The sequence below is a fragment of the Hyposmocoma kahamanoa genome, unplaced genomic scaffold (genome assembly GCF_003589595.1).
Source record: "Hyposmocoma kahamanoa isolate Upper Pololo Valley unplaced genomic scaffold, ASM358959v1 76, whole genome shotgun sequence".
NCBI lineage: Eukaryota > Metazoa > Arthropoda > Insecta > Lepidoptera > Cosmopterigidae > Hyposmocoma > Hyposmocoma kahamanoa.
Genome location: NW_020653900.1, coordinates 641,216 through 669,019, shown reverse-complemented (window position 1 = coordinate 669,019; position 27,804 = coordinate 641,216). Strand labels below are relative to the sequence as shown.

Here is a 27,804-nt window from a genome sequence, read left to right as displayed (position 1 = left end):
CTTATGCTATTGATCGCAAACTTTTTTTGATGTGTGTATGAGCCTGCCTATAGGGCAATTGCACTAGATAAACTTTTGTACCTCTTTCAAGTACACGATACGGACCATCGTATGGTGGTTTTAAAGGTTTACGAACTGTGTCATCTCTTACAAAAACAAAATCGCAATCTTTTAAATCAGGATGTACGAAAAATTTTGTATTACTGTTATGTGCCTTGTTGACTGAATTAAGATTTTGTAACGCTTTACTAATTTTCTCTACAGTACTAAAGAGGTCGATAGGAGTAATTTCTTTTGAAACTTCGAAAAAATTGCCGGCATACGTAAGGTTCGCCCAAAGGTTAATTCGCTAGCAGAAATACCACTATCACTACGACAAGCATTTCTTAAACCTAATAAGACTGTAGGTAATTCTTATAACCATGTCGTATTGTTTACGCAACGAGCCGAAAGGGCCGCTTTCAATGAGCGGTGCCAGCGTTCGACTAAACCATTACTTTCTGGATGATAGGGTGTTGTACGAATTTTGTTTATTCCCATGATTTTCATCAGACTACTGAATAAATTGCTTTCAAATTGTCTACCTTGATTGCTAATTAACCAAACTGGACATCCATAATGTGTGATCCAGTGCTCATAAATTACTTTTGCAACTGTGTCTGCTGTTACTTCAGCAATGAGAATAGCTTCTGGCCATCGGGTATTTCTATCTAACATTGTTACCAAGTACTTATATCCTTGTGGAGATGTCGGTAGTGGACCGACTATATCCACATGGATATGCTCGAAACGATTTACTGCATGAAACTGACCTAAAGGTGAAACTGTGTGCCTGTTTACTTTAGAACGTTGACACTGTGCACAGATTTTTGCCCACAAACCAATATCTTTATTCATATTAGGCCAGTTACCTGGTCTACTCGACGTCTTCTCAGGTCTACTAACAATTTGTAGTACGCTAAGAAGTCTGCACCCAAAATTAGTTGTGTTACATCGGCTACGATAAAGTTCCAACGAAATTGTCTACGTAAATTTAAGTCAAGCACTAATGTTTTGATTCCGTATGTCTTAATTTCACTTCCGTTTGCCGCAAACTACCGGTAGCACTGATACGTTGGCACCCGTATCTATTAAAAAACGAAGTCCACTGGTACGATCTGCGATGCAAAGACGGTGATTAGATAACACGGAGCCGGCTGCCGCCACAACTCGGTCCGTGCGATCTAGTTTTCCGCCTTGTCTTTCCAAGCGCAGGGCTGCTCGCACTTCTATGCTCTATTACGCAATTTGTAATGACAATAGCATAACCAATCTGGAGAGGTTTCTGCAGTATGGTGTCGTCGTTGCGTCGCCGGGCGCCGTGTCCCGTATCTTCTACGAGACGTTGAACAGTTTCGCCTACCGAAATTACGGTTTCTGGATCTGCTACGTTTGAGGTGTTGTACTTCCGCTGACAACTTTGCTATTTCGGCAACCATGCAAGCAACATCGCTGGTTGTAGCACTCGTACTTGGTTGCGGTTGATGCACTTCTGCAACCTGATTTAAACGCATTGCTTCTCCTACTTTATCTGCTACGTGTGCTAGCTGGTCTATATTTTTTGTGTCTGCAACAGCAAGTACAGCTCGGACGGTCGCAGGCAGGTGGCCTTGCCATAGAACACTCAAGGTATCTAATGGGAATTTGTTTCGCGCGAGGTCCTTCATGCAGTGAAGTAGCTGTGAGGGTTTTTGATCTCCTAATTCCATCTCGTTGTCGCGTGTTACTATCTTGGTACTTTGCTAATAATTTGTCTCTTAATGCTGTAAATTTGTTTGTACCAGGTGGTGGTTCTAGAAATTCTTAGAGCTTGTCGATTGCGTCTTTATTTAATTTCGAAACAACTAGATCGAATTTTGCGTCGTCGCTCAACTTTTGTGGTGCTAAAACTGCTTCCGTTCTAATGAACCACAGTCTAGGTTGATCTGTCCAAAAATAGGTATTCCCGAAGATACTGTGACTGCCATCAGGTCGTCGATCGCTTGTGATCGTGGTGGTGGATTCGGCGGTGAAGTTGCCATTGTGCAATATTAATTTTACGTGAAGAGCTTCAAGAAGTTTTTCATGAAGAAAAATAAATAAAACAAGCCAAGTCTTGATGGTCACGTTGTGAATTCGGAATTATAGTCTAGTGTCAACTGTTAGTTTCGCCAAGGAGCATATAGATGGTGCTATCATAATTATACGAAATAAACATCGCGTATTTTTATTTAACGAGATATTATTTCCTATGTGCTGTTAAATAAAAAATAAACAAAATATTGAAAAGATATATGTAAATATATAAGTTCAACATGACTTTTAATCATTACAAATCAATATTAAGACAATAAAACTGAAAATAATATTGTTTCCATTGCATCCATGTAACTATTTTAAGATTGCTAAATTTGACATAAGAACAATATTACTTTAATGTTAAGTCGCGTCATAGTACGAACTGAGTGAATGAATAGTCACAAAGCTGCCAATAAAACACCATAGTTGTAACATTATAATAAGCTTACTTTAAGCGCGTCATGGTACGAAAAATCAATGTAAGGTTAAAGTAATATTGTTTTAAGAGGATGTGGTAGGCCCCCAGGACGAACTATTTTACAAGAAACTCTTCTGCTACTATATTACTGCGGCTACGTTCAAACACAGACTCGTACAAATTACAGGCAAAACGAGTTCATATGGCGTGGATGCAATAATTTTAACATCCTTTGTAATTTTGATCCGGATCTTTTCAATACGATAATACAAGTGGTATTATGACAAGAAGAGTACTAAGAGGACACTTCTTTGACTCGTACTGAGGCGTACAACAGCGGTTGTGTTTTTGTGTAATAAGTTACATAAATTGTGCACTCCTGAAGGAGACTGACCCAGATGACGTGCTTAGAATCGTGGCAAAGGAGCTGCACAAGCTGCCCCCGACGCGTTCGACCACGTCTAATATAGTATCATTTCCAATATATACCAATAACAAAAACTTAAGAACTTGAAACATTTTGAATCTTTTACTCAGCACTTACAGCAATAGTAGACGTCCGAGTGATGTCCTCTGTGGCGGCAGTTTTACCATCAGGTCCAGTTACAGTCACACTTGGATCTCTTCCAGCTACCGATATGACTAGTTCTTTCATTTTGCTATCAACTTCGTACTGCAAAGATAAAACAGAGTCTCATAATCTTAGGTCAGTATTAATAAACAGCCATAAAGTCCAGTTGTTGTTGTTATCGTACCGATGGCATATACCACAATCATTGTAAAAGATTTGCAAATCGGCGTACTAGGTGCGCCAAACGTACAGAAAAGGAATGCTACGCCGTGCGGAGAGGCTTCTTTTGTGTACCTCGGTAAGGTCTGGTAAGCAAAGGCGTAATTTGGTGGTTGCCCGATGGACACAAAATACCACAGGACTCAACGTGCCTCAGAACCAACCGAGCGAATTATATAGGGTGGCCGCAGTGGAGGTGAAGTAAAAATGAGAAAAGTTATTAAACTTATATTAACCACTATAGATTTCTAAACTAAAGGAATTTAATCTACGTCCGATGTTAGGAACGTTGGGCCAAAAAGTAACTTATAATTAGTACATAAAATAATATTTGTCAGCAGTCAAGTTGTAATGCACGGGGCGCATATTTCTGCTGCAAATACATGTGCGTTGACCTGCTATTACATTTCTTCGCATATCTGGATACATAACAAACGCAACATAAATTTATTTTCGACCTTGTAGTATTATAAACTCAGTCGAAATGGGTACTTCTCAAAGTGGCTCCGAAATGTTGCCTTTACGTCCAAAAAGTATCACGCCTAGAGTAGAGGCAATTTTTCCTGCTACTGGCAATTAGCTGTGAGTAACCAGAGATTTCTTTAGCTATATCCTGAAGAATTAAATATATGTGATTTATTATAATGTAATACTCAAAAACAAAACAATTTGCTTCAACAGAAATGACAATTTGAAGACCTCGGAGGCCCAACGATTCGATTCTTGGCAGGACCAATTTGGGAAATTAACTTTTCTAAATAAATTCTGGTCTGGATGTTCCGGGAAGTATCCCAGAGTAACTCCCATTGCTCTGGTACTCATAGTACAGGGAATTTCCTAGTTTGACACCAGGCAAATGGTGTTGTTGTCAAACACATTATATTAATAATATGTAGCCTATGTTATATGGTCCCACTGTTGGACATAGGCATCGAGTATATAACAAGAAATAGAGACGACATAAGGATCGCCATCCCTGGCAACTCATTAGGCAAAGAGGCTTTGTAATGACTTTTAAATATCACAAATAAGAAAGCTGAAATAATACAGCGCCAACAACTGACCTGTGTGTACGTCTCCGCATATTCCAAAAATATTCTGTATTTATTGTAATAAAGATAATATCTGCAATAATGGGGGGCTGTTCCATTCGGTGGTGTGGGAAAAACAGCAAAACATCTAATTACAAAACAAGAGGAATCACGTTTTATCGGTAATGAAATATGAAATTTTTCGATTTCCGTCCATTACAGCAAAACTCAAGTTAAAGTGGTCGATTTGATGTGAAACAATTGACAACTCAATTGTTTCGAATTCGATCTGGCCAGTCGAAACGCAGTTGTCAACGTAATGGTTTGGCAGAATAGTTTTCAAATAAATTAAATGACATTTCGTCTCTATTTCTGGTATGGACACAGGCTTCCTCTCACAATGACAAGGCTTGGACTGTAGTTTCTCCGCAGGCCTAATGCGAACTGGAAACTTCACATACATAATTAAGTTGCATTATAGACGTATGCAGGTTTCCTCGCAATATTTTCCGTCATCGAAAAGCTCATGGTAAATTTCAAATTAAATTTCGAACGTAAATTGTAGAAACTCAGAGAACCCACGAACTGTTACTCGTCCGGCAATAACTCAATTCCCGGCTTTTGTAATAATGCAGTGTTAGTAGCGATCGGTCATTATCATAAAGGGTTAAGAGAGTGTTGATGAGTATCTGTAAATACATCCTTGTAGGACGTATTTACAGATATTTTGGTGGCCCGACAGAAATGGACCTGTCAGCAAATGACAGTCTAAAAGCTTTGGTATTGTCAGCATAAAATATTTCAGATTAATATTTGATATAGGAAAAACAACCCAAAAATATCGCGAATGACGTTTTTGTTATTATGATCGCTGTGATTATGAACGGTTGACGAAGAAGGTCGAGGTCCATAAATATTTCGGTCAATTCCACCTGCAGACACGGACACTAACATTAACGTTGATAATGTTAGGAGTCTTTAAGTAACTTGCTAGGTAATTAAACTGCTAAAGATAGGACATTTGAGAAATCGCAGTACCGGTTCTAGTTTGAAAAGCGAGATGCGAGAACGTTCTCTCTCCAATAATCTAAAAAAATATTATAAATATGAAAGTAACTCTATTACGTTCTACACGCCTAAACCGCTGAATCATTTTTGATGAATTTTGATAGAGATGAATGTGACCTAGGAGAAGGACATCGGCCACTTTTTGGCACAGAAATAAATGTTAGAAGTGGTGAAAATTTTGTATGGAGAGTCATCAAAAGTATGAAGTTTCATCACCATCATTTCAGACATCCACTACTGAACACACTCGTTTTGGCATTGTTTGGGGTAAGACCTACCCCAAAGAACGCCAAAACGACCTGTCCTGTATCTGTGTCCTGTGTTTATGTGCAAAATTAATTTCGGTGAAAAAAAACCTCGTAAACACATTATTTTTACATTACCCCATTGTTAAACAGACATAACCTCCTGAATATGGATGCGCGATGTAAGCTGCACTTTGCTACTTTACTTTTCGGAGTAATAATAAATCGAGAGCCTTCATACCTATTCGAAAAGCTTACGTTTTCCCAACGAAGTATTCGCTTTGCAATTCGACTTGTGTGTCCACCGCACCGCACGGCTGCCTTTCGTGGTAGCTTCCGTTTCGCTGCCACGAAATGTTGGAACAACATTCCAGCACCATTAAGAAATTACAAATCTGTTGCATCCTTCAAATTGTCTTTTAAGAAATTTTTATTATCTAGCCATGTGTCCAACAGCACTGGCAGTCGTGCGGTGCGATTGTGACATTCCACTACTGACACTAATATCACAACCACACATACATGGTAACACAGTGATCACACAATACACGCTCACACAGACTCTACACGTACTCGCAGTTTCTCCTTTTTTGGATAACTACTACCTGTTAACTTAAACTTACCGTAAACGTATTAGGGCCAGGTGGAAAATCTTTATTGGCTATAACGGTTTTTCTGCTTTTCACCAATTCCTCGACGTATTTTAAAATCTGCAAAAGATTTAAGTTTATCTGCTGACTCAATTTGCAGCTCAGTGGGGAGAGCTGTACGGCAAAGTCGCTGTTCCGAATCCAACCGGATTGAAGGAATATTTCTTTGTCTTGTTCGACTTTTAACCGAATTCAAAATCACGTCTTTTTTTGTTGAAAAGAATTGATACCTCAGTATTGGTCCCATTTGAATTTGAAGAAAATATTCCACCTCTAAGGGTGGAAAGGTAGGGGATGAATCCGGTTTCAAGCACTTTCCATTGACCAATGGCAATAAAACTTGGCAAGTAGACGTAATTCCAATAAAAAAGCCGGTAAGCAAACTTTTGAGTACGAATTTTTTAATAAAAAAGTTGTAATTATTGTATGAATAATTATAACAAAGTAGTAGAGTATATATAGCAAACTCGTGGAGTATTTTCACAAAAAATGTATGAGTATCATGTTAGCAATAATCTCAGTACAGAATATTAAATAAACCGACCTCAAAAGTTCGTGGATATACATATATTTGCCAAGTTTTATTGAAATCGGTTACCGGAAAGTGCGCGAAACCACATTCATACCCTAGTTTACCACCCGTAGAGTTGGAATATTTTCTTCAAGTTTAAATGGGACCAATACTGTGGTACACTTTTCCTACAAAAAAAGACATAATCGGTTGACAAATATACAAAAAAAACCAGTCCAATTGAGAACCTCCTCCTTTTTTTTGAAGTCGGTGAATTATATGAATATCCTGTTAGTAAAAACACCACAAAATTCAATAAAATAAATATCGCGTATATTTATATTTTTATGTTCTTTTTTTTTCTTTTTTTTTTGTATGTATGTTACGCGATAACTCCGGTATTTGTGAACCGATTTTCATGATTCTTTTTTTGTTGGAAAGAGGGTACTTCCACAGTGGTCCCATTTCATTTTGAAGAAAATCATCCACCTCGGAGGGTGGCTGTTCACGCATAAAGATTCATTTTTATAAATAGCGCCTAACTTTAATTTAGGAGCAATTACTTTAATGGTTTATTTTGCTATTTCTCCAATTCAAGGCGTTTTTCTTGCAATATACTTTGAGTATTGTCGTAGTGAGAACCTATTTTTATTATCTCCAGTGTCAAGTCCTGTATAGTGGCGAACTAGGGGATATTTCAATAAAACTTAGCAAATAGACGTAATTCCATGTACTTTTGAGGTCGGTTTTTTTAGTACTCTGTACTGAGATTATTATAGATCCCATAGTTACGACTGACTGAGATGGTTTCAGAAGTATAATATCATTGGTTTTAGTCATAAAACAGAGCGGTATGCATTAATGTCCAATACTAACGCAAACCACCCTATTCTTGTACAGAATTATTCATCAAATTAAGTCTCGCAGGACTATATTACTAACATCATAAACAACAACGTTTGTTCCATAACTTTTCCCAAAAAACTTAAGTTTTTCTACAAAACGTGGACGATATTATAATGATAGTGAGTAAGTAAGTAACGCACACACTCAACATAGCCCCACACTTTTTTAGTAGCAGTAGTTCGTCCAGGGAAGTACTGCCACCTTACCTGTTTCTGCCGCCAAGCAGTAATATCAGCATTACTATGTTCCGGTTTTGAAGGGCTGGTGAAATTACAGGCACATGGGACTTGTCAACTTGTATCAGGGTGACGGGCGCAGTGGCAGTGCTCATCAGATCGTTGCGATTTAAAGCTCAGAGTGCTACTGCAACTGTTATGGACGGGCATGTCCCTTAACATCAGGCGTACGACTTGTTCATCCTGATATTATAACAAAAAGTACAAAAAGCAACCCCTAGAGTTTCTTGCTCATTCTTCTCAGAGGAATCTGCCTTAAGAATGAGCAGTAGAGTTTTATTAGTACGACGATTTGAGTGTAATTTGCTTACTTAGAAAAATAAAAATTTAACTTTGAGTTTGACTTAGATCTGTATTTGGTAGCAAGTTCAAACTCACAAGCATCGTCCCCGACGACCCCCAGCCCCGCTCCTGCGTTTTGCATCGGACTGGTGTTCTTTTATTACCGCACAGTGTTGTCACCGCCTATGAGCGATCTATTGAAATATTTTTATTTTTGTGCGAAAGTAAAATCTGTTCAATTATTAAGAGTCATGTAACAAAATTTGTTATTTATGATATTAGTAACACAATGTCAATATTAGTATTTTACAAACATCGAGTATATATAATTATTAATACAAAGATCGAACACTCAGAAAAAATTCCTTCGATCCGGTCGGATTCGAACCGACGTCTTATTGCATACCGTGCCAGACGCTATACCAACTAAGCCACGGAACGAACCAACGGACCTCACGAATTTTTCTATGTGCTTGCGTCGTGTCTTTGTACTTGGTCTTTGAACGACTTTTTAGTCGTAGCGCCATCTATGAGAAATCTATGACAGATTTATCACCCAGTTACTACCTTTACTGCTACCAGTCCTGGCGAGAGATGTCGCTATTCACTGTATTAATTAAATTTTTATTGAATTGATATTCAATTATTTTTTGTGAAATTACTCCACTAGTTTGTTATAATTATTAATACAAAGATCGAACACTCAGAAAAAACACTCAGAAAAAATTCAAGTATATAACCAGAAATAGAGACGAAATAAGGGCCGTTCATCCCTGGTAACTCATCAGACAAATTATATCACTTTTAAATATCAATTCTCGTTTGCGCCGAAATCACAAATTCGAAAGCGGAAATAGTACAGCGGCGCCAACAACTGACCTGTGTGTACGTCTCCGTATATTCCAAAAATATTCTGTATTTATTGCAATAAAGATAATATCTCTAACAATGGGGCTGTTTCATTCAGTGGTGTGGGAAAAACAGCAAAACTTCTAATTACGAAACAAACGGTAATTAAATATTAAATATGTAATTTTGAAATTTTTATCCATTGTAGCAAAGCTCAAGTCAAACTGATCGATTTGAAGTGAAACAATTGACGACACCCGTCAATTGTTTCGAATTCGGGCTGTCCAATCGGAGCGCAGTTGTCACAGTAATGATTTGGCAGAATAGTTTTCAAACAAATTAAATGACATTTCGTCTCTATTTCTGGTTGTATACTCGATGCCTAGTAAGGATGTCACGTTGCATCAACACGTTACAACTCGTCTGAAAAAGACCATGGTTCATTTTCATTCTGCCAGGTACCTTTACAGCTACGTGACTTTATTAACATATTTTACTGTACATTAATGTAATATATATATATTAATGTAATATTCCAGAAATAGTGATTTCTGGTATATTACATTGTTTGGTTAAAGTTGTTGCTCTTTTTAAGAAATTACCTTATGAACCTCCCCAGATTTATCTAAGTGAAAGACCTGTCCAGACGTAGCCGTGGCGAGATATTCGAACACCTTGTAATGAGGATCTTTTTCGCTGCCACACATTCCCGTTAGAACGAAGATAATCTGAAAAAGATATGAATTAACATTACCATAGTGGTGAACTAAATTAGCCTAAACGACCTTTTTAGAGAAAACCCATGTCCAGTACGAGTATGATGATGTATATCATTTTTTCTTAAAGTGGTTCCTACGCCCCCAGTGTGCGCTGAAGAGTTCGAAGGGGGCGATCCCTACTGCTCACACAATCACACAGCTACCGAAACAATGAATTTATTGCAAACCAAAAATTTCCCGATCGCATAATTTCACGAAATTCAGCCGTTAAGTGGCCAGCTCGATCATGTGATTCAACACCGCTGGATTATTTTTATGGGGTTATGTTAAAGACAGAGTCTGTACGGAGCCAATCGAATCGATTGCAGCCTTAGAACTCAAAATTCGTGAAGTGATTAACGAAATAGACCCACCATTTTGTCAAAAAGTGATTAAAAACTTTGACGAAAGAATCGACATCTGTAACTGTGGTCATGGTGGACATTTATCAGATATCATTTTTCATTAATAATTGCCAAACTGTACTTTTTTTAATACACTAAAAATTTGAATAAATAAAATAAAATTATTGTTTTATTTTGATTTACAAAACAAAGTTCTTGTTGAAAAACCCTTTATTAGCGCGATTGCAAATGCGTAATTTTAAATTGTATTTAATGGAAACTCAAAAGAGGTATGACGGTGGGGTAAAATGTTTTAATTTTTTGTTCTTTTTTGTTTTGTGTAGATTCTTAAGTGCCGCAAATGTTATAAAATATTGTAGTGTATATTTTTGTGTGTGGTAAAATGTTGTTATTGCTTATTGTGATGTTTCAAAATGTATGTTAATTGTAGTGGCGTTTATTCTATTTCATGGTGGCCATAGAATATCAGCGCCCGTCCGTTTTATTAGCAACCCGTCACATGCTAAGTATGGTGACCTTTTTGGTTCTCTGTATATTATAGTTTAAGCTTTAACCTAGTTTATTTTCTTTTTTGTAACGAGATTAAATAAATATCTTATTTCGAGTATTATACTCTTTAAAGGAAACGCGGGTTCTTGCAGAAGGTCTCGCGAGCTCGCGATGGCTATTGCCATCAATCGCGAGACACGACTTAAGATTTAAAAAAAGTTGGTTTCTTCCGTTAACATATTTAATAATAATAATTTACGGAACATGTTACATCAGCCGCGTATTTATCGCTAGATGAACTGAACAGCACTGAATCTTCACTATCCACAATCACAGCGCGAGCGAGCACGCAATGGCTCGTGCGATCTTTTAAGTAATACCGATTGGTAGGTGGAAATAGGCCAGCTAGATTTCAATACTAGTTCTCCTCGTCTCTTCTCGCCTCGCCGGTGGAAAACAACCTTAAGCGGCGTTAGGTTAGGTTAAGGTTAGCACTTAGGTACAACACCGCATTGCTCATGTGGCACTCGGTGCGTTGAAATCAAAGCGTTGCGAGGACGCAACGCACCGGCAGCGCACGTGTGGTATCACCCTTGTTCAGACAATTTACCACTAGTTTTAGCACACGGGTCGACCAAAGTGACTAACTAACTATTAAACTAACGGCTTTATTTATGTATTTCTTTCTTTCAAATGTACACAACGTGTCACATTGATAGCGTTTTATGTTAATTTTGGTTTTTGGTTGTTATTTTTGTATTATTTTCTTAATTTCTGATAATTAGGCTTTAATGCCGCTAACGCAAGATCTGTTAATTGCCGGTGTCGATTTGTACGTTATATATAACTGATATAAAGTTCATTGTGCTATTCAATTGCATTGAAAATCTCACCTGACTAAGCTTTCTCTGGGCCAAATCTTTAATTTCTTCATACTTTTCGTAATCTTTGGCACTGGCATCAGTAAATATGTATAGCAAAGATCTCGGCCGACTTTCAATTAAAGCTTTTTTAATTCCAGTCATACACATCTCAGGGCAATCGCCTCCACCGTATACATTTATGAAGTCTAAAGCATTCTTGAATCCAGCTAAGTTTTTGGTTGTAATCCTATGCTTGATAGCTGAAAAGAAAATAAATTATAGTAGTTTCTTGTCATTATTGATACAAATATCACATAAACACACAGAAAAGTTCCTTTGATCCGGCTGGACTTGAACTAGCGACTGTACGCAATATCGGAGCTACCGCTCTCCCAACTGTGCTACAGAACGAGTCAGCAGACCTCACGAATTTATGTGCTTGTTGCACATATTTTTGAGCTTTTTGCCATAGCCATCTGTAAGTAATCTATGAAAGTTTTTTCTTCATTAATCCAGCTTTACAGCTACCAGCCGCTGACAAGAGATGTCGCTTTATTAATTATAATATTTATTTTATTGAACGTAACGCCGAAAGGTTCATGATGTTTTTACTAACATATATTTCTGTGAAAATATTCCAGTATTTTGTTAGTATTATTTTTTTATTTAATTTGAAAGGTACACAAACAGAATATAATTATCACATGGTAACAGATACAATTTGATACATTTATAACCTAGACCACATTCCAAAAACAGTGTACACACCTAGATAAAATTTGTCTTAGTATTAGGTTAGTGTAAAATTACAATCTCCAAATCAAAAACGATAAAATTAATAAATAAATTTACAAAGTGATTTGTTTAAATAGTTAAAAATAATAGTGATAACAATACAACGGAACACAAAATGATCAAAAGCTAAAACTCAAGCGATAGGTACACGTAATTGTGTCTTGTATGAACTAATTTTTTATTGATAAAAAAGGATAGAAAGATTTATAGAAAAAGGTATTATTTTTATATACATTAAGATTTTTTTATTTTAGATTATCAAACACAAAGAATGCGTCCTTCGAACCAGCAATTGTACGCCAAACCGGAGCTACACTAGGGTGTTTATCGCTATTTTTATCAACAGTAACAAGAAACTGGAGATGTATTTTCATACAAAAATATTATGGCAGTGAAAACATTACCATCCAACCAATAAATATTGGATATAAACCAGAATCTGATGACATTTTTTTTATAATATCAAGTGACGTAATTGTTCGTCCCGACGAACAAGTCGTACGCCTGATGGTAAACTACAAGTCTGTCCATAACAGTTACAATGCCACTCAGAGCTTTAAATTGCAAAGATCTTAAGGGCAATACCACTGCGCCCGTCACCCTGAGACATAAGTTGACAAGTTCCATGTGCCTGTAATTTCACCAGCACCGTTACCCTGCAAAACCGGAACACATCAATGCTGACATTACTGCTTGGCGGTTCCTTGGCGGTTTCACAAGCAGCTCTAGTTCTACTAAATACATAGTGCGCCTGCGTTTTGTTAGCATTAAATTTGACAAGATTGGTATCGCCCCAATCGGAGACTGCCTCAAGTGTTAAATTCAAACGACTAACCATGGACTCTCGACAAGACTGGATTTCTTCTCCACTGACCCTTGCATTGGTCAAGTACCTGTCCACAACTGTGCTGTCATCAGCATACCCAAAGGTACCTGGACAAAGGTATCAACATATTGTTTATATGCAGCAGAAAGAGGGTTGCGTACAGTACAGAACCCTGAGGAACTCCAGCATCTATTACCCTATGTTCGGAAGAGTAGCCATCTAAGACCACTCAAATCGAACATTCACTCAAGAAATCCGAAATCCAATTGCAAAGGTCAGTGGGAAGCCCATAAAAGGGAAGCTTGCTTAAAAGGCTTGCGTGACAGACCCTGTCAAAGGCCTTAGAAATGTCTAAAGTCACTGTGATGGCTTCGCCATGGTCCTCTATAGCCTCGCTCCATAAGTGAGAGGCATACACAAGAAGATCCCCAGTAGATTGCCCTCTTCGGAATCCGTACTGGCGATCACTGAGGAGATCGTTGTCTTCAAGGTACGACAGGAGACGGTTGTTAAGTACACGTTCTACAGACTTGCAGAATATGGAAGTGACTGAGATACATCTATAGTTCACAGGGTCAGCTCTGCTTCCTTTTTTAGGCACTATTTGCACATTTGCAAGCTACCACGACCTGAGAACTACACCAGTCTCAAGCGAGAGGCGATACAGACGTGTAAATAGCTCAATAACATAAGCACATAGTTACGCAGGACTACCTATGCTCAATACCTTACTCAATACGTTATTGCATACCATAATGTTATATATTTGCAAGGTGGAAGGTAACATAAATTAAGTTCATTTTGGACCCTGTAAGGGCATAGCAAATGACAAAAATCTGAATAGATTAAATTAATTGTAACCCTATTCTATTGACTAAAGCCTTAACATTATTACAGGTACATATTGCTGATAGTGTATTTGTTGAGATTATTACATTGACTTACATATAAATGGACGACGGGTCTAATACAAAAACCACGAAAAAAAGTCCCAAGTCAACCTATTTAAACGTAGTGACATGTAAAGGAATATGAAAAAGCTAAAACGTTGAATTTAAATTGTAATGCCATCGCAGTACGGTCTAATTTTGCTTGCTTCGCTGTAAGTCGAACAAACGAAGACTAAAGCGTGAATACGATTTTAACGCCCTATAAGTTCGAACACTTTTTAGCGCGTACCCGACGTCCATATAATTGTAAGTCAATGGATTATTATTTATTTATATTAATAAGCAGTAGAGCTCCTTGTGAAAGCAGAAATGGCAGCATTACTGTGTTCCGGTTTCGAATGGTAAGTGTATTGATGAAATTACAGGCACATGGGACTTGTCAACTTACGTCTCAGGGTGACGGGCGCAGTGGCAGTGCCCCTCAGATCTTTGCAATTTAAAGCTCTGAGTGGCACTGTAATTGTCATGGACAGGCGTGTTAGCTTACCATCAGGCGCATGACTTGTACGCCCTGTCACTTGATGTTATAAAAAAATGGATTAAATATTATAATCATGACGTATGTTATTAACTGCTTACAAATTGCATTGAAATTAACGGTGTATTGACAAAATCGCTAGATTGTATACCTTCAATCGATCTTCATAAAAATCGAATAGGAATGTGCATCCCTACCAGTAACCAAGACTGATATTTAAAAACATCCAATTAAAAGGAATAAATTATTGGAAATACCAATTCATATAATAACAAAATTTTTAGGTCAAAGTTGAAAGAATTTGTTTAGCGTGAGGTTATCATTTACCGCCCGTACCAACAGCACCAAGTCTCGTTAAAAAACAGACTTAAACTTCAGTGGCACAAAGTACATTAGGCGTGTGTAGTTAAAGTAAGGGGAATCCTTACTTAGAGATAAGACCATTGTTGTAACAGACTGACACATTTTCATGACAAGTAGTTTATTGGTTTGCTGTTAATAACCTACTTCTTATTGAGAAAAAAACAAATTGTGTAAAATTTACATTACCCAATGTTAGAGAGACGGTTACAAACATTGTAGTTAGAAACGAAAAATTGAATCTTGTGGATACAGTTGTATTTCTAGGTATAACGTTAGATGCTAAATGGCAATGGGGTCCCCATATAAGTAAGTTATCAAAACGGCTCGGCTCTGCAGTGTACGTGATTAAAAAAATAAGGAAACTTTCAGACGTCGAAACCGCTAGATTGGTTTACTTCAGCTACTTTCACAGTCTAATGACATACGGCATTTTGCTTTGGGGTAATGCCGCCGATATTAATAGAATCTTTGTCCTGCAGAAACGTGCAGTTAGGGCAATTTACAATCTGGGCCCCAAAGTATCTTTGAGAGATAAGTTTAAGGAAATTAACATTCTTACACTAGCCTCACAGTACATTTATGAAAATGTAATTTATGTTAAAAGGAATAGTAATTTCTTTGTGAAAAATAGTGACTGACATAACATTAATACGAGGAATAGAAATAAACTAGCTTTTCTTGATAGTCGTCTTCACAAAGTCAAAAAATCATTTAAGGGGCAATGTATACGCTTCTATAACAAGATTCCGGTTGATATACAAAATTTGCCTTTGACGAGGTTTAAAACTATAGTGAAACAAAAACTTTATACTAAAGGTTATTATACAACTTCTGTGTACTTGGATGACAAAAATCCGTGGTAGTAACCCGTTTAGCTAATGGAGGAAGTCTCGATCTCTTATGTTTCAAATAAAAAAATATTGTAATGTTATTTACAAAGAGCAACCCCTAGAGTTTCTTGATCATTCTTCTCAGGGGAATCTGCCTTACGAATGAGCGGTAGAGTTTAACCATTGTGACGATTTCAAGTGTAATAATGCTTACCTATGAAATAAAGATTATTTTGAATTTGAATTGTATTTGAATTTGACACATTATAGTTGCTTAAAGCTATCTTTCTTTTTTGAAACATTATAAATAAGGTAAACAAAGGAATTGGGTTTGTAAACATTTTTTTTTTTCAGAAATGTATAACAAGAATTTAATGATTGTCATAATAATAATAATAACGCACACACTCAACACTAGGAAAACCCTGTGTCGCGAGTGCCAAGGACACAGAAATTACACCCAAACTCACGAGAGAAATAAATATATACCATACAAATATTTCTCCCGACCCGGGAAGCGCACCTGGGACCTCTTCTTGGCATTGGGCCACAGAGGCAGTTAATCAAGTGTCGTTTTTCTAGTTCTACATAAGCAATTAAAAAGGAATTGTGAATAGGCTTGTAGTAATTATTTGTACAGTCTTAGCGGTCGATGTCACCCTGAGCCACAAGTTGACAAGTCCCATGTGCCTGTGATTCAAAACTGGAACACAGTAATACTGACATTACTGCTTGGCGGGGGAAATAGGTAAGGTGTCAGTACTACTCCAGACGAACTCTTTCACAAGAAGCTCTACTGTTACTAAATAAATGAATGTGTGCGTCCGTACATAGTTGTTGCTGTAGCTGCGCTGTTATTGGGTACGTAGTTGTTCTTATTCTACTATGCTATTAGGCTCAACTCACACTGGCGCAAAGTCGAAGCATCGCGACGTGTCATGTTTTTCGCTTATGACATATTCATCTTTATTTGTGTTATACAAATACAAAAAGGACGCGAAGCGACGTTTCGACTCTGCGCCAGTGTGAGTTCAACTCACACTGGCGCAGACCTTTTAATCCAATATTTTTTTTTACCAATACATTATCATGTATTTACAAGAGTTGAAAAAGCAATACTAACAGTTTTTTTTACACACTAATGAAACTGTTTTCTGCAAAAGTTGTATTTAATTTAATTGATATTAACCGCCAGTCGATGTAAAATACTAAAACCGACATTATTCTAATTACATAAAGCACAAAATCTTACTTTATGACGAATAATCGGAATAGGGTGTTCCAAATAAGTAAGTCTATAAATGTAATCAAAATTTTATGGTGTTAACCACTTTCATATCACTACTTGTATCCTTAGAATAATAACGCATAGAAACCTAGCCCGCACACGCTAAGTGAGGCAAATTGAAGCGCTCCCAAAGGGCCTACACGGGCGGGCCTTCAGTGCTCAAGGTCAACTTGCACCGCGAACAGCTCCAGAATTTTAGCTAAAAATGACGAAATGTGCGGTAAATGAGTGTAAAAATACGTCAGACAAACATAAAATAGATACTAACATCACATTCCACAAGGAAGTAACGCGTTTCAACTTGTTTTTTAATATATTTATATAAAAATACAAGTTGAAACTAAAACCGAACATTAACCTACTACTAAAACTAGCCTACATGAATTTGATTTTTGCCTCACTTGTGACAGTTCGTTTGATACGAAACTATCATTCTATGCGTTACTATTGTAAGCTTGTATCTATATTAATCAATTACTTTCATCGAATTCCGGATTTCCGGACACAACTTTGCTGCATCGTAAGATAAAACTATTCACCTAAGTAGCTGAAATAGAACATTTTAGTATTTTAATTGAAACTTTTACTTTGATAAAAGGTTAGTTATCTAATACATTTTTTACCTCTAGAAATACTCCAAAATCCAACACAAGCGTTCTAAGTGAATGGAATTTATCCTACAATACAAAGTCAAAGTCAAAGATTATTTATTCCATAGGTAAAATAAATTTACACTTGAAAACGTCACATTTAAGCTACTGCTCGTTCACTACGCTGACCTCCCTGAGAAGAACGAGCAAGAAACTCTAGGGATTGCTCTTTTCAAATAAACTTAAATGCTATGGAATACACTTTGAATCAAATTTGTGTGGATTCTGGAGCCATGTCGTCTTTCCATACATCTTTATCTAACACGTAGTCTTCAATTTTGTAATATGATTTCTCGATCAAAATATTTTTAATGTAGTTTTTAAACTTAGGAAATAATAAACTTAGTATATGCTCCGGAATCTTATTGTAAAAACGTATACAGTTCCCCATAAAAGTGTTGTTTACCTTCGTTAAACGAAATCGTGGTACCATGAGTTTGGATTTAGCTCTAAGGTTAATATTATGGATATCTTCTTTTTTATTGAAATTATGTATATTTTTACGGGAATATAAAATATTTGAGTAAATGTACTGTGATGCCACAGTCATGATACCAGTCTCCTTAAACTTTTCTCTGAGAGAAACCCGAGAGCCTAGACGGTATACAGAACGAATCGCTCGTTTTTGCAATACAAATATGGTTTGAATATTTGCCGCTTTACCCTTAAGAATCCCGTAGGACATTATACTATGGAAGTAACTAAAGTAAACTAGTCTAGCAATGCAGTAAAACTGTTTCCGGAAATCTGGGATTCGAAAAAAATAGTTTGTAGGCGTTGAGTATATAACCAAAAATAGAGACGAAGTAAGGGCCATCCATCCCAGGCAACTCATCAGGCAAATGGGCCTTATATCACTTTTAAATATCAACTGTTGTTTGCACTGAAATCACAAACTAGAAAGCTGAAAGAGTACAGCGCCAACAACTGGCCTGTATACATCTCCGTATATGCCAAAAATATACTGTATTTATGGCAATAAAAATAATATCTCTAACAATGGGGGCTGTTCCATTCGATGGTGTGGGAAAAACAGCAAAACATCCAATTACAAAACAAACGGAATCACATTTCATCGGTAATTAAATATTGAATATTTAATTTTGTAATTTTCGTCCATTATAGCAAAGGTCAAGTTAAACTGGTCGATTTAAAGTGAAACAATTGGCGATTTCGAATTCGAATTTGCGCTGGCCAATCGGAGCGCAGTTGTCACCGTAATGATTTGGCAGAATAGTTTTCAAACAAATTAAATAACATTTCGTCTTTATTTCTGGTTATATACTCGATGCTTGTAGGTAAATAAGCATCTGACTACCCAACCATTCGCTGATAAGTTAAAAATGAATTATTTTATTGGAACACTAATCTTGAAAACTAAAACAGTGTTTACGATATTTTGCACCGCATTTATTCTTCTTTCCGAAAAATTACACAAAAATTTTATACGAGGTATTCCCTTTAAAGTCTCGATAAAGATTGACAAGTCTAAATTGAAACTTTACTATCACGGACTTTATAAATGAATAAATCAAATGTACTTATGCAAATAAAAAAGTGGATACTTTCCATACTCCAAAACTCATACCGACCGATATTAATGTTACATGGAACAGACTAAACTAATAATCTCAGTACAGAGTACTAAAAAAACCGACCTCAAAAGTACGTGGAATTACGTCTATTTGCTAAGTTTTATTGAAATATCCCCTAGTTCGCCACTATACAGGACTTGACACTAGAGATAATAAAAATCGGTTCTCACTACTCAAAGTATATTGAGAGAAAAACGCCTTGAATTGGAGAAATAGCAAAATCAACCATTAAAACAATTGCTCCTAAATTAAAGTTAGCCGCTCACGCGATACATGCAGCCGTAGACGCATCCCACACCTAGAGGTGCCGGTGATGATTTTATACCGATTTATCGGATATCGAAGTAATAACAGGTAAAAGAAGTAATATTAATTGCTATTTCGGTAACTACTCTAGCAAACCATAAAGTTTTTAATGCCTGGGTCTGTCATTTAAAAAAAATAAACAACTTCAAAAATACGTCACGACAATCGTGTGTTATTGTTTGGGCTGGAGATTTCGGTGTTTATTTATTGAAAACATACCGTAAGTAGCGTTTTTTAAGTTTACCCTGAATATAAATGTTTATAAACTATACTTTAAGGAGTAATTTCATGGTAAACGTTAGAACCACTCAAACGGAATATTATCATATTTATCCAAGTACACCAAAAATTTCATTAGTGCTTTTTAAGTGCAGGATTTGCAAAAACATCTCAAATAAAATGCAGTAATACACTATTACTGCATTTTATTTGAGATGTTTTTGTTGGTAGTACGGAGGGATTTATTTAGCAATGCAGAATAATAATTTCTATTTATAAAAACTTGTATTTAAACTGAATGCTTTTCTAATTTGCTAAACCGAATAGCCGCCATTTTGCGGTAGGGGGAGCGCATCGCGTGAGCGGATAAATGCTATTTATGAAAATGAATCTTCATGCGTGAATAGCCACCCTTAGATGTGGATGATTTTCTTCAAAATGAAATGGGAACACTATGGAAGTACCCCCTTTCGAACAAAAAAAGAATCATGAAAATCGGTTCCCCAACACCGGAGTTATCGCGTAACATACTTACAAAAAAAAAGAACATACAGTCGAATTGAGAACCTCCTCCTTTTTGAAGTGAAGGTTTTTACAAAAAAAAAGTCAACAAAACAAGGAACGGGGTGAGTTATAATCTCCGCTTGGAAACGAAATAGATTTGAAACTGTGACCACTTGGAGTTTGCTGATGTACAGTAGCACAGTAGCAGTACTTCCCTGGACGAACTTTCTCACATGGAATTCTACTGCTACTAAACCTTATACTTGAATGAGTAAGACTTACATGGGTCATTGAAGGTCACTAGAATGAAATCTTCGATCTGAGATGAATTTGAATTCATGACAGTATCAAAAATGCTTTTCGCACCCTCTTTTACTTGGCGAATTTCGTTGCTCATCGATCCTGTATCATCTATTACGAATGTCAAACTACTTTTGCTATTCAGGTCTATAAATTCACTATATACACTATTTATTATTAAAACTAACATGATCTGTGTATAGAAATATTCTTTATACGACATTTTCGTTTGTTGTCTACACGAGTCTATTGTATACTGATTACGGTTGCAAATTGACTGAATATATATATTTTGTTTATATGTATAAAAAGTGTTAGTGGGGAAGTAGCGGTATGAGACATTTTGTGTTGTGTCCAGAGAAATTGACAAAATGCCTTTTTTCTATTATAATAAATTATAATCAGTACAGAGTACTAAACAAACCGACCTCAAAAACAAATCTCCGACCTCAAACAAATCGACCTTTAATGGGACCACTTCTGAGGTCTTGAGGTCTACCTTCTTTCCAACAAAAAAAGAATCGTCAAAATCGGTTCACAAAGCCGGAGTTATCGCGTAACATACATACAAAAAAAAACATACTGTCGAGTTGAGAACCTTCTCCTTTCTAAACTCGGCTAAAAAAAGGCATTTTTTACGAACACGTTGTGCGTCTGGTGGTAAGCACGCCTATCCATAGCAATTGCAGCGCCACCACAGAAGTTTAAATGGCAAAGATCTAATGGGCACTGCCATTGCGCCCGTCACCCTGAGACTTAAGTTGACAAGTCCCATTTCACCAGCACCGTTCCCCTTCAAACACCGGAATACATTAATGTTCACTTTGCTACTGGTAGCAGAAATAGCTAAGATGGCGCTACTGCTCTGGACGAACTCTATCACAAGAAACTCTACTGCTGCCAAAATGTGCCGCTCCAACTAATGTAGGTTGGCAGTCAGCTCAACATACTTATCTTTTTTTTAATACCAAGTGATGGGACGAAGAAGTCGCGCGCCCTGTGGTAATCGACACGACTATCCATAACAGTTGCAGTGCCATTCAGAGCTTTAAATCGCAAAGATCTTATGGGCCACTGCGCCCTGATGGGCTTCAACTTATGTCTCATGGCATGATGGGGTCAGGGTGATCCCTGAGACACAAGTTGACTAGTCTCATATGCCTGTAATTTCACCAGAGACAGAGCAGATTTTCAGATGGTACTAACACTATTAATACCTCACATCGTGCTCTGTATGCTCAATACTTGCACGCATTTAATGGCGGCTACCAGTGACGCGGTCTGCGGCTACAAAAATATGGTGTATGCCATCGACACGACACGAAGAAGTGTTCAGTGATATTTATTAAGAGTCGTTACAGCCTCAAATAGCTTTGGTTGATTCCGCATAATAGCAAAAGTGAACACTTTTGAACAGATTCCTAAAATGTTCACAATGAAAACAGAAACACAAACTTACCTCGAAATTTTGCAAGAAAACCGCTGTATTCAATAAAAACTTTACACATACAAATTTTTTTTTTTATATTAACTAAACTAAATAGAACACGTATAGAATACGATAATTATATACATTTTTCAAATGGTTTTAGTTCCGTTTGTTTTTTACAAAAAAAAAATCTGAAATAACGCCCGTATCTCTGCCGTACGACCCGCGCAATACAACTGATTCAGTACGGGAAAAATTTTAATTACATTTTTTTCTTTGTCAACTCTTACTGACAATTCTCAAATCACGTATATTTGTTTTTTTCTTTAATCAGATTAACGTTTACGCTGACTGTCACAATCGCGTAATCTTGAGAACTCGATACAAATTTCAAACTATGCGTCCCGTATTTCTCATGTAATCGTTTATTAAGAGCTCTCATGCCAAAAATGTTTTGACGTTGGCTCCGCCCAAATTTGTGAAACAAATATAGGTATGCCTGAAGTTCGCGTGACATGCGATAGGAGATGTTGAATTTTGCGCATTAAAAGTACCAAATTCGTTTAGCGGAATAACTCTAAAACTAAAGGGATTAAAAACAAATCCGTAGTGACAGTTGCATAAATATAATTAATTATCTAATTTTTGTCCTAATAACCTGTAGCATTTCGAGGATAAATCGAAAAAATGTGAAAATTAGAGGTCATTTCGTGATTTTTATCTACTGAGGAAACTTTATTGTTTTATGTTTCTGATTAATGTCTATGCTTGAATATATCGTGTAGTTACTCATGCAATATTTTATTTTTAACTTTAAAGTGGATACATCCCTCTAAAATCAAATTGAATATTAGGACTTTTTCCTCTGCTCCCTCTTAATAAACAACTTAATATTGATACTCTGCACGTGAGATGGATTATTAATACGGGCCTTCGTGTTTTGAATTGGCAAATTGAAAAAATCTTTCATATGTGGAAAATGTATTACAATTAAAGTTATTCACAGTTTAACTGCAACATTGTAAGGTTATCATTTGACATGTGATAGCCGGGGATTTCTTTGAGTTGTTTTATTTTATTTTGGTTATTATGAATGCACGACCAAACAATTTTTTATCTATTCTATTCGATGTCTTTTGTTTTCTTTTTATTTCGTATGTACTGTATGTTTTCGTATGTGCAGCTGTGGTGTACCCACACTCTCACAACTTCACATTAAGTATAATCAGATAAAAAATTCATACAGATTAAATCAAGTATCAAACACTAAATATTGTAACGGAACATAACAACGTTGTTTAATTCACTTTAGGATAAATTGTTTTTTTTTTTCAAATTTAACATTATTAAAAATTGACACAAATATTATCTGCAACAAATATATCCTATTTTTAAATAATAATAAATTATAAAGAATTAAAACCATGACTTAACATAGACAAATTGGTTAAATATATGGCAGCATAAGTTGCATATTCGAATGATGTCGGAGATGCAGGAAAGGGGAGGCGCGGTAAAACATCGAAACCGGCGCCGCGCCGGCGTCTCTTGCTCTTAGACAGCGTCAAAACGTCTTCGGGCTATGCCACATTTGGTTTGGAAAACTACCCTTGCTAAGCTACCAACTGCTCCTCGTCCTGTGTCATCTGCGCCGGCGTTTGTACAGGGAAGTACTGTACTCGGAAGCGGAAAACCAAAAGTCTTAAGACAAGTTACCACCACCTGTATTAAATAATTTATGTACCCCCTTCGTCTTGAATTCTCTTTTTAATTGAAATTTTAAATTGTAAATTATTTTTATTTATATTACAATTTTTTAATTTTCTGAATTCTTGGTTTGATTTTCTACCCTCTTAGGGAAAATAAAACTAGGGAATCGAACCCGGTACAATATTGTCATTAAATCCCAACATCAAATGGGTACCCGGCCTATGCCGCCTCGTGCGACTTTGTAAGATAAATATACAGAAATTAACTTTCTTACATTAGCGTTGTAGTACATTTATGAAAATATAATTATATTTTTATGAACATAGTGAAGGAAATAGGTTACATAAATACGACGAATAAAAACGAACTAGCCTCTGAGCCGCACTGTCACACTGTCAGACTTTAAATCACAAAGACCTGAGGTAATTTTAGTAGCAGTAGCGCTCCGTGTGAAAGAGTTCGTCCGGGGAAGTACTGACTATTTCTGCCGCCAAGCAATAATGTCCGCATTACTGTGTTCCGGTTTTGAAGGGTATGGGTACTGGTGAAATTACAGGCATATGAGACTTGTCAACTTATGTCTCAGAGTGACGGGCGCAGTGGCAGCGCCCCATAAATTTTTGCGACTTCTGAGTGTCAATGCAACTGTTATGGACAGGCTGTCACTTGATATTATAAAAAGACAACCAGCGCCAGTACAGAGTCGTCACCGAGGACGCTTCCACGTTTGAACTTATTACCTTACTACAAAAAAGAAGTGTCAGATAGTACAACAAAATCTTAAAAGTTTATTTTTGGTAAACTTATTCCGTTTAGTCAAAAGTCATAGAACAAAAGTTCTTGTTTATGACGTGGCTAATATAGTCCTGAGAGGTTGTTAGTATTTTAAAAATGACCCTGTATTTTAAAGTCGGAAATTAAAAACTACTAGGAATCATCCAACGAGTGCTAAAAAATCATGGCCCACCAAATAATAAAAAAACCTATAACAACAGCGTTCAGAAATGAAAAAAATCTAGATCATTTTTTGTTTTTTTTTTATAATGATAACGTACATACTCAACATAGCCCCGCACTAGGGATACCCTGTGTCGCGGTTGCTATGGACACACACACATAGATAACCACAAATTACATCCAAATTCACGAGAGAAATAAATGTAGGCCATACAAATATTTCTCCTGGCCCGGGAATCGAACCTGGGACCTTTGCATGGCACTCCGGCATGGTAACCGTTCGGCCACAGAGGCAGTTGAAAGAAAAAAAAGATTTATGGAAAACTGTACTTTACAATAGTTTGTGTCGCTTTACTGTGAATACTGGGAAATCTAGAATAAAAAAAATGAAATTTTATATAAAAAACGCATGTTAGTGTAAAACATTTATCTGTTTTGTTTTTTTCAAAATCAAAATGAAAATCAAAATAATCTTTATTTCATTATTACCTTGAAATCGTCACATTGGTTAAACTCTACCGCTCATTCGTAAGGCAGATTCCCCTGAAAAGAATGCGCAAGAAACTCTAGGGGTTGCTCTTTGTTAATAACATTCGTACATTTATAATATAATTTTTTTTTTGTTTGCAAACATCAGAAATCGAGACTACCTCCATGAGCTAAACGTATTACTACCACGGATTTTTGTCATCCAACGTACGCAGAAGTTGTATAATAATTAATGTTATGTCTGTCACTATTTTACATAAGGAAATTACTATTCCTCTTGACATAAATACATTTTCATAAATGTACTGTGACGCTAGTGTAGTGCAAAATGCCGTATGTCATTAGACTGTGTATTTATTGACACAGAAAACGATTTGGGTGTTATTCCTACAACTATATATATATTTTTAGATAGAAATTCAGAAAATAATCTATAATTAGAGTTTTCACACAATTAAACCTATGTTTAATTGAAATTTTTATTGCGCAGTTACTCGTGCATGTTAACGCCGTAGATTTACAATATTTTTTTACATAAAATACTAAACTACATAATTTAAAATTAATGTGGTATTTGTATGCAAACATCCATTAACCGGGTCAGATCATGATCTTTTCAATCATTTGTTCCTCTCTTCTTTCTTCTTTCCCACTTCTTTGATAAATCTTTGATAAATCGGTCCCTACGTAAAGAATCGTAAGTCAAAATTCACAATATTATTGGGGAATGTTTTAAGGTATTGAAATTACTAAAATGTGCAAAGATGCGATTCTCGATGTATTTTCATAAAAGTGATATAAACTCGTGTAACAACTACAACTTTAACACGCCATTAGTTCTGTCGCATCACCGCTGGATGGCATTAGTTGTACACTGAAACGCGCTATCATTTTGTTAACTCCAATAATATAAGCCATCTCATATGTTTTGATTTGTTGATGCTTGCTACCGCTCAGTGTTGCCAGGTCTACTGTTTTTCCAATAGATCTACTGTTTTTGGACGACATCTACTGTTTTTTAGAAATTTTCTGATTTTTCACTTTTCACAACTATTCTTGTCGGCTTTCTAGGTTTTGTGAATCGTCTTTTCCATTTACAACGTCGTACTTTATGTTTTTGGAATAAAAGTGTAGAGCACACTAAATAAAAAATGTAAACTGTTCTTATTGGATAAAGTAGGTACTTTATGCACTCCACTGAATGATGTTTTTTTTAGCTGGTCTGTAAATGTATCTACTAAAAATCTTTTACGTGCATGCATTTAGCGTTAACGTGATCTAAACTGGGACTCTCTAAACATATTGAACATTTGTAAAACTGTAATTTGCAAAACTTAAAGTGTAAAATTGTAATTTGCAAAACTTAACAATGTGGTCAAATCATTGAACTTCGTCCTTTCATTTTTTTTTGTTATTGGGTCAATCACAGGTCTAGAAAATGCGGGGAAGTAACATCTATGGTATTATTATCCAAATTCAATTTTTATTGTCAGATACCAACATAGTAAGATAACACCAAAAACATTAGGTGACAATGTTCGAAGAAAATCGATTAAAAATGTTTCACACACCGTAAGTTCAGCGTCTACTGTTTTTTTTCCTCAATCTACTGTTTTTTCAGATTTAACCTGGCAACACTGCTACCGCTATAGCATTTATACGTCACTAAACGGAACTCAAGTTGTTGAGACGATTCCGTCCTATTTCTCTGCTACTTTAAGCTTTGGCACTGAGCTATGTGCTTTCACGCCAGTGAGACATACTGTTGGGTCCGTAACCCTGTAAATTTACCCTTTTTGATAATATACGCCTTTCTATACGGAAGCTGCGTCTAATTCGGTGTACTACGCAACCCCTCCGCTGACCAGCGCTACACTAATTATTTTTTATGCTTTATAATTTATCTACTGAGCATAATAGACCTACATAAAAAGAAAGTGATTTAAAAAGCTGTAGTAATCATAATGGTATGGATCTACCGTCTCACAATCAGTGGCCGGGTTTGAATCTGGCTTCGCAAGTCTGAGTTTCTCGGAATTTATATGCGAAATTTTATTGATATTTTTCGCTGAGCTTTGTGATGAAACCTGCTCGTCGAATAAGGTTCATAACCCTTGGAAAACGTGTGAATTCTCCAACCCGCATTGGGGCAGCATGGCGGTCTAAGGCCTAAACCCGAAAAGAGAGGGACCCGTGCTTAGCGGTGAGACGTACAAATCAGTTGATGATAAAGATGATTTATGAAACATTTTTTATAAAAAAAAACCGGCCTCAAATTAGTGGAATTACATTTATATGGCAAGTTTTATTTAAATCGGTTACCGGAAGTGCGAAACTGGATTCATCCCCTAGTTTGCCACCCTTAGAGGTGGAATATTTTCATCAAATTTAAATGGGACCAACACTAAGGTACCTTCTTTCCAACAAAAAAGAATCGAAGGAATTTTTTCTGAGTGTTTGATCTTTGTATTAATAATTATAACAAACTAGTGGAGTAATTTCACATAAAAAATAATTGAATATCAATTCAATAAAAATGTAAATACAATGAATAGCG

The 27,804-nt window shown here is 36.3% G+C and overlaps 1 protein-coding gene across 1 annotated transcript in view; it reads right to left on the bottom strand.

Annotated features, from left to right (window-relative positions):
* The window catches only part of LOC113232578 (hemicentin-1-like), a 51,915-nt gene extending 31,030 nt beyond the window's left edge, over nt 1–20,885 (bottom strand). The window contains exons 1-5 of the mRNA XM_026467345.1: nt 20,645–20,885; nt 11,589–11,818; nt 9,686–9,811; nt 6,273–6,359; nt 3,060–3,188 (exon numbers count right to left, since the gene is read on the bottom strand). Coding sequence (XP_026323130.1) covers nt 3,060–3,188; nt 6,273–6,359; nt 9,686–9,811; nt 11,589–11,818; nt 20,645–20,885 — 813 coding nt within the window. The remainder of the gene's footprint in view (nt 1–3,059; nt 3,189–6,272; nt 6,360–9,685; nt 9,812–11,588; nt 11,819–20,644) is intronic.
* Between the last annotated feature and the right edge of the window lie 6,919 nt (nt 20,886–27,804).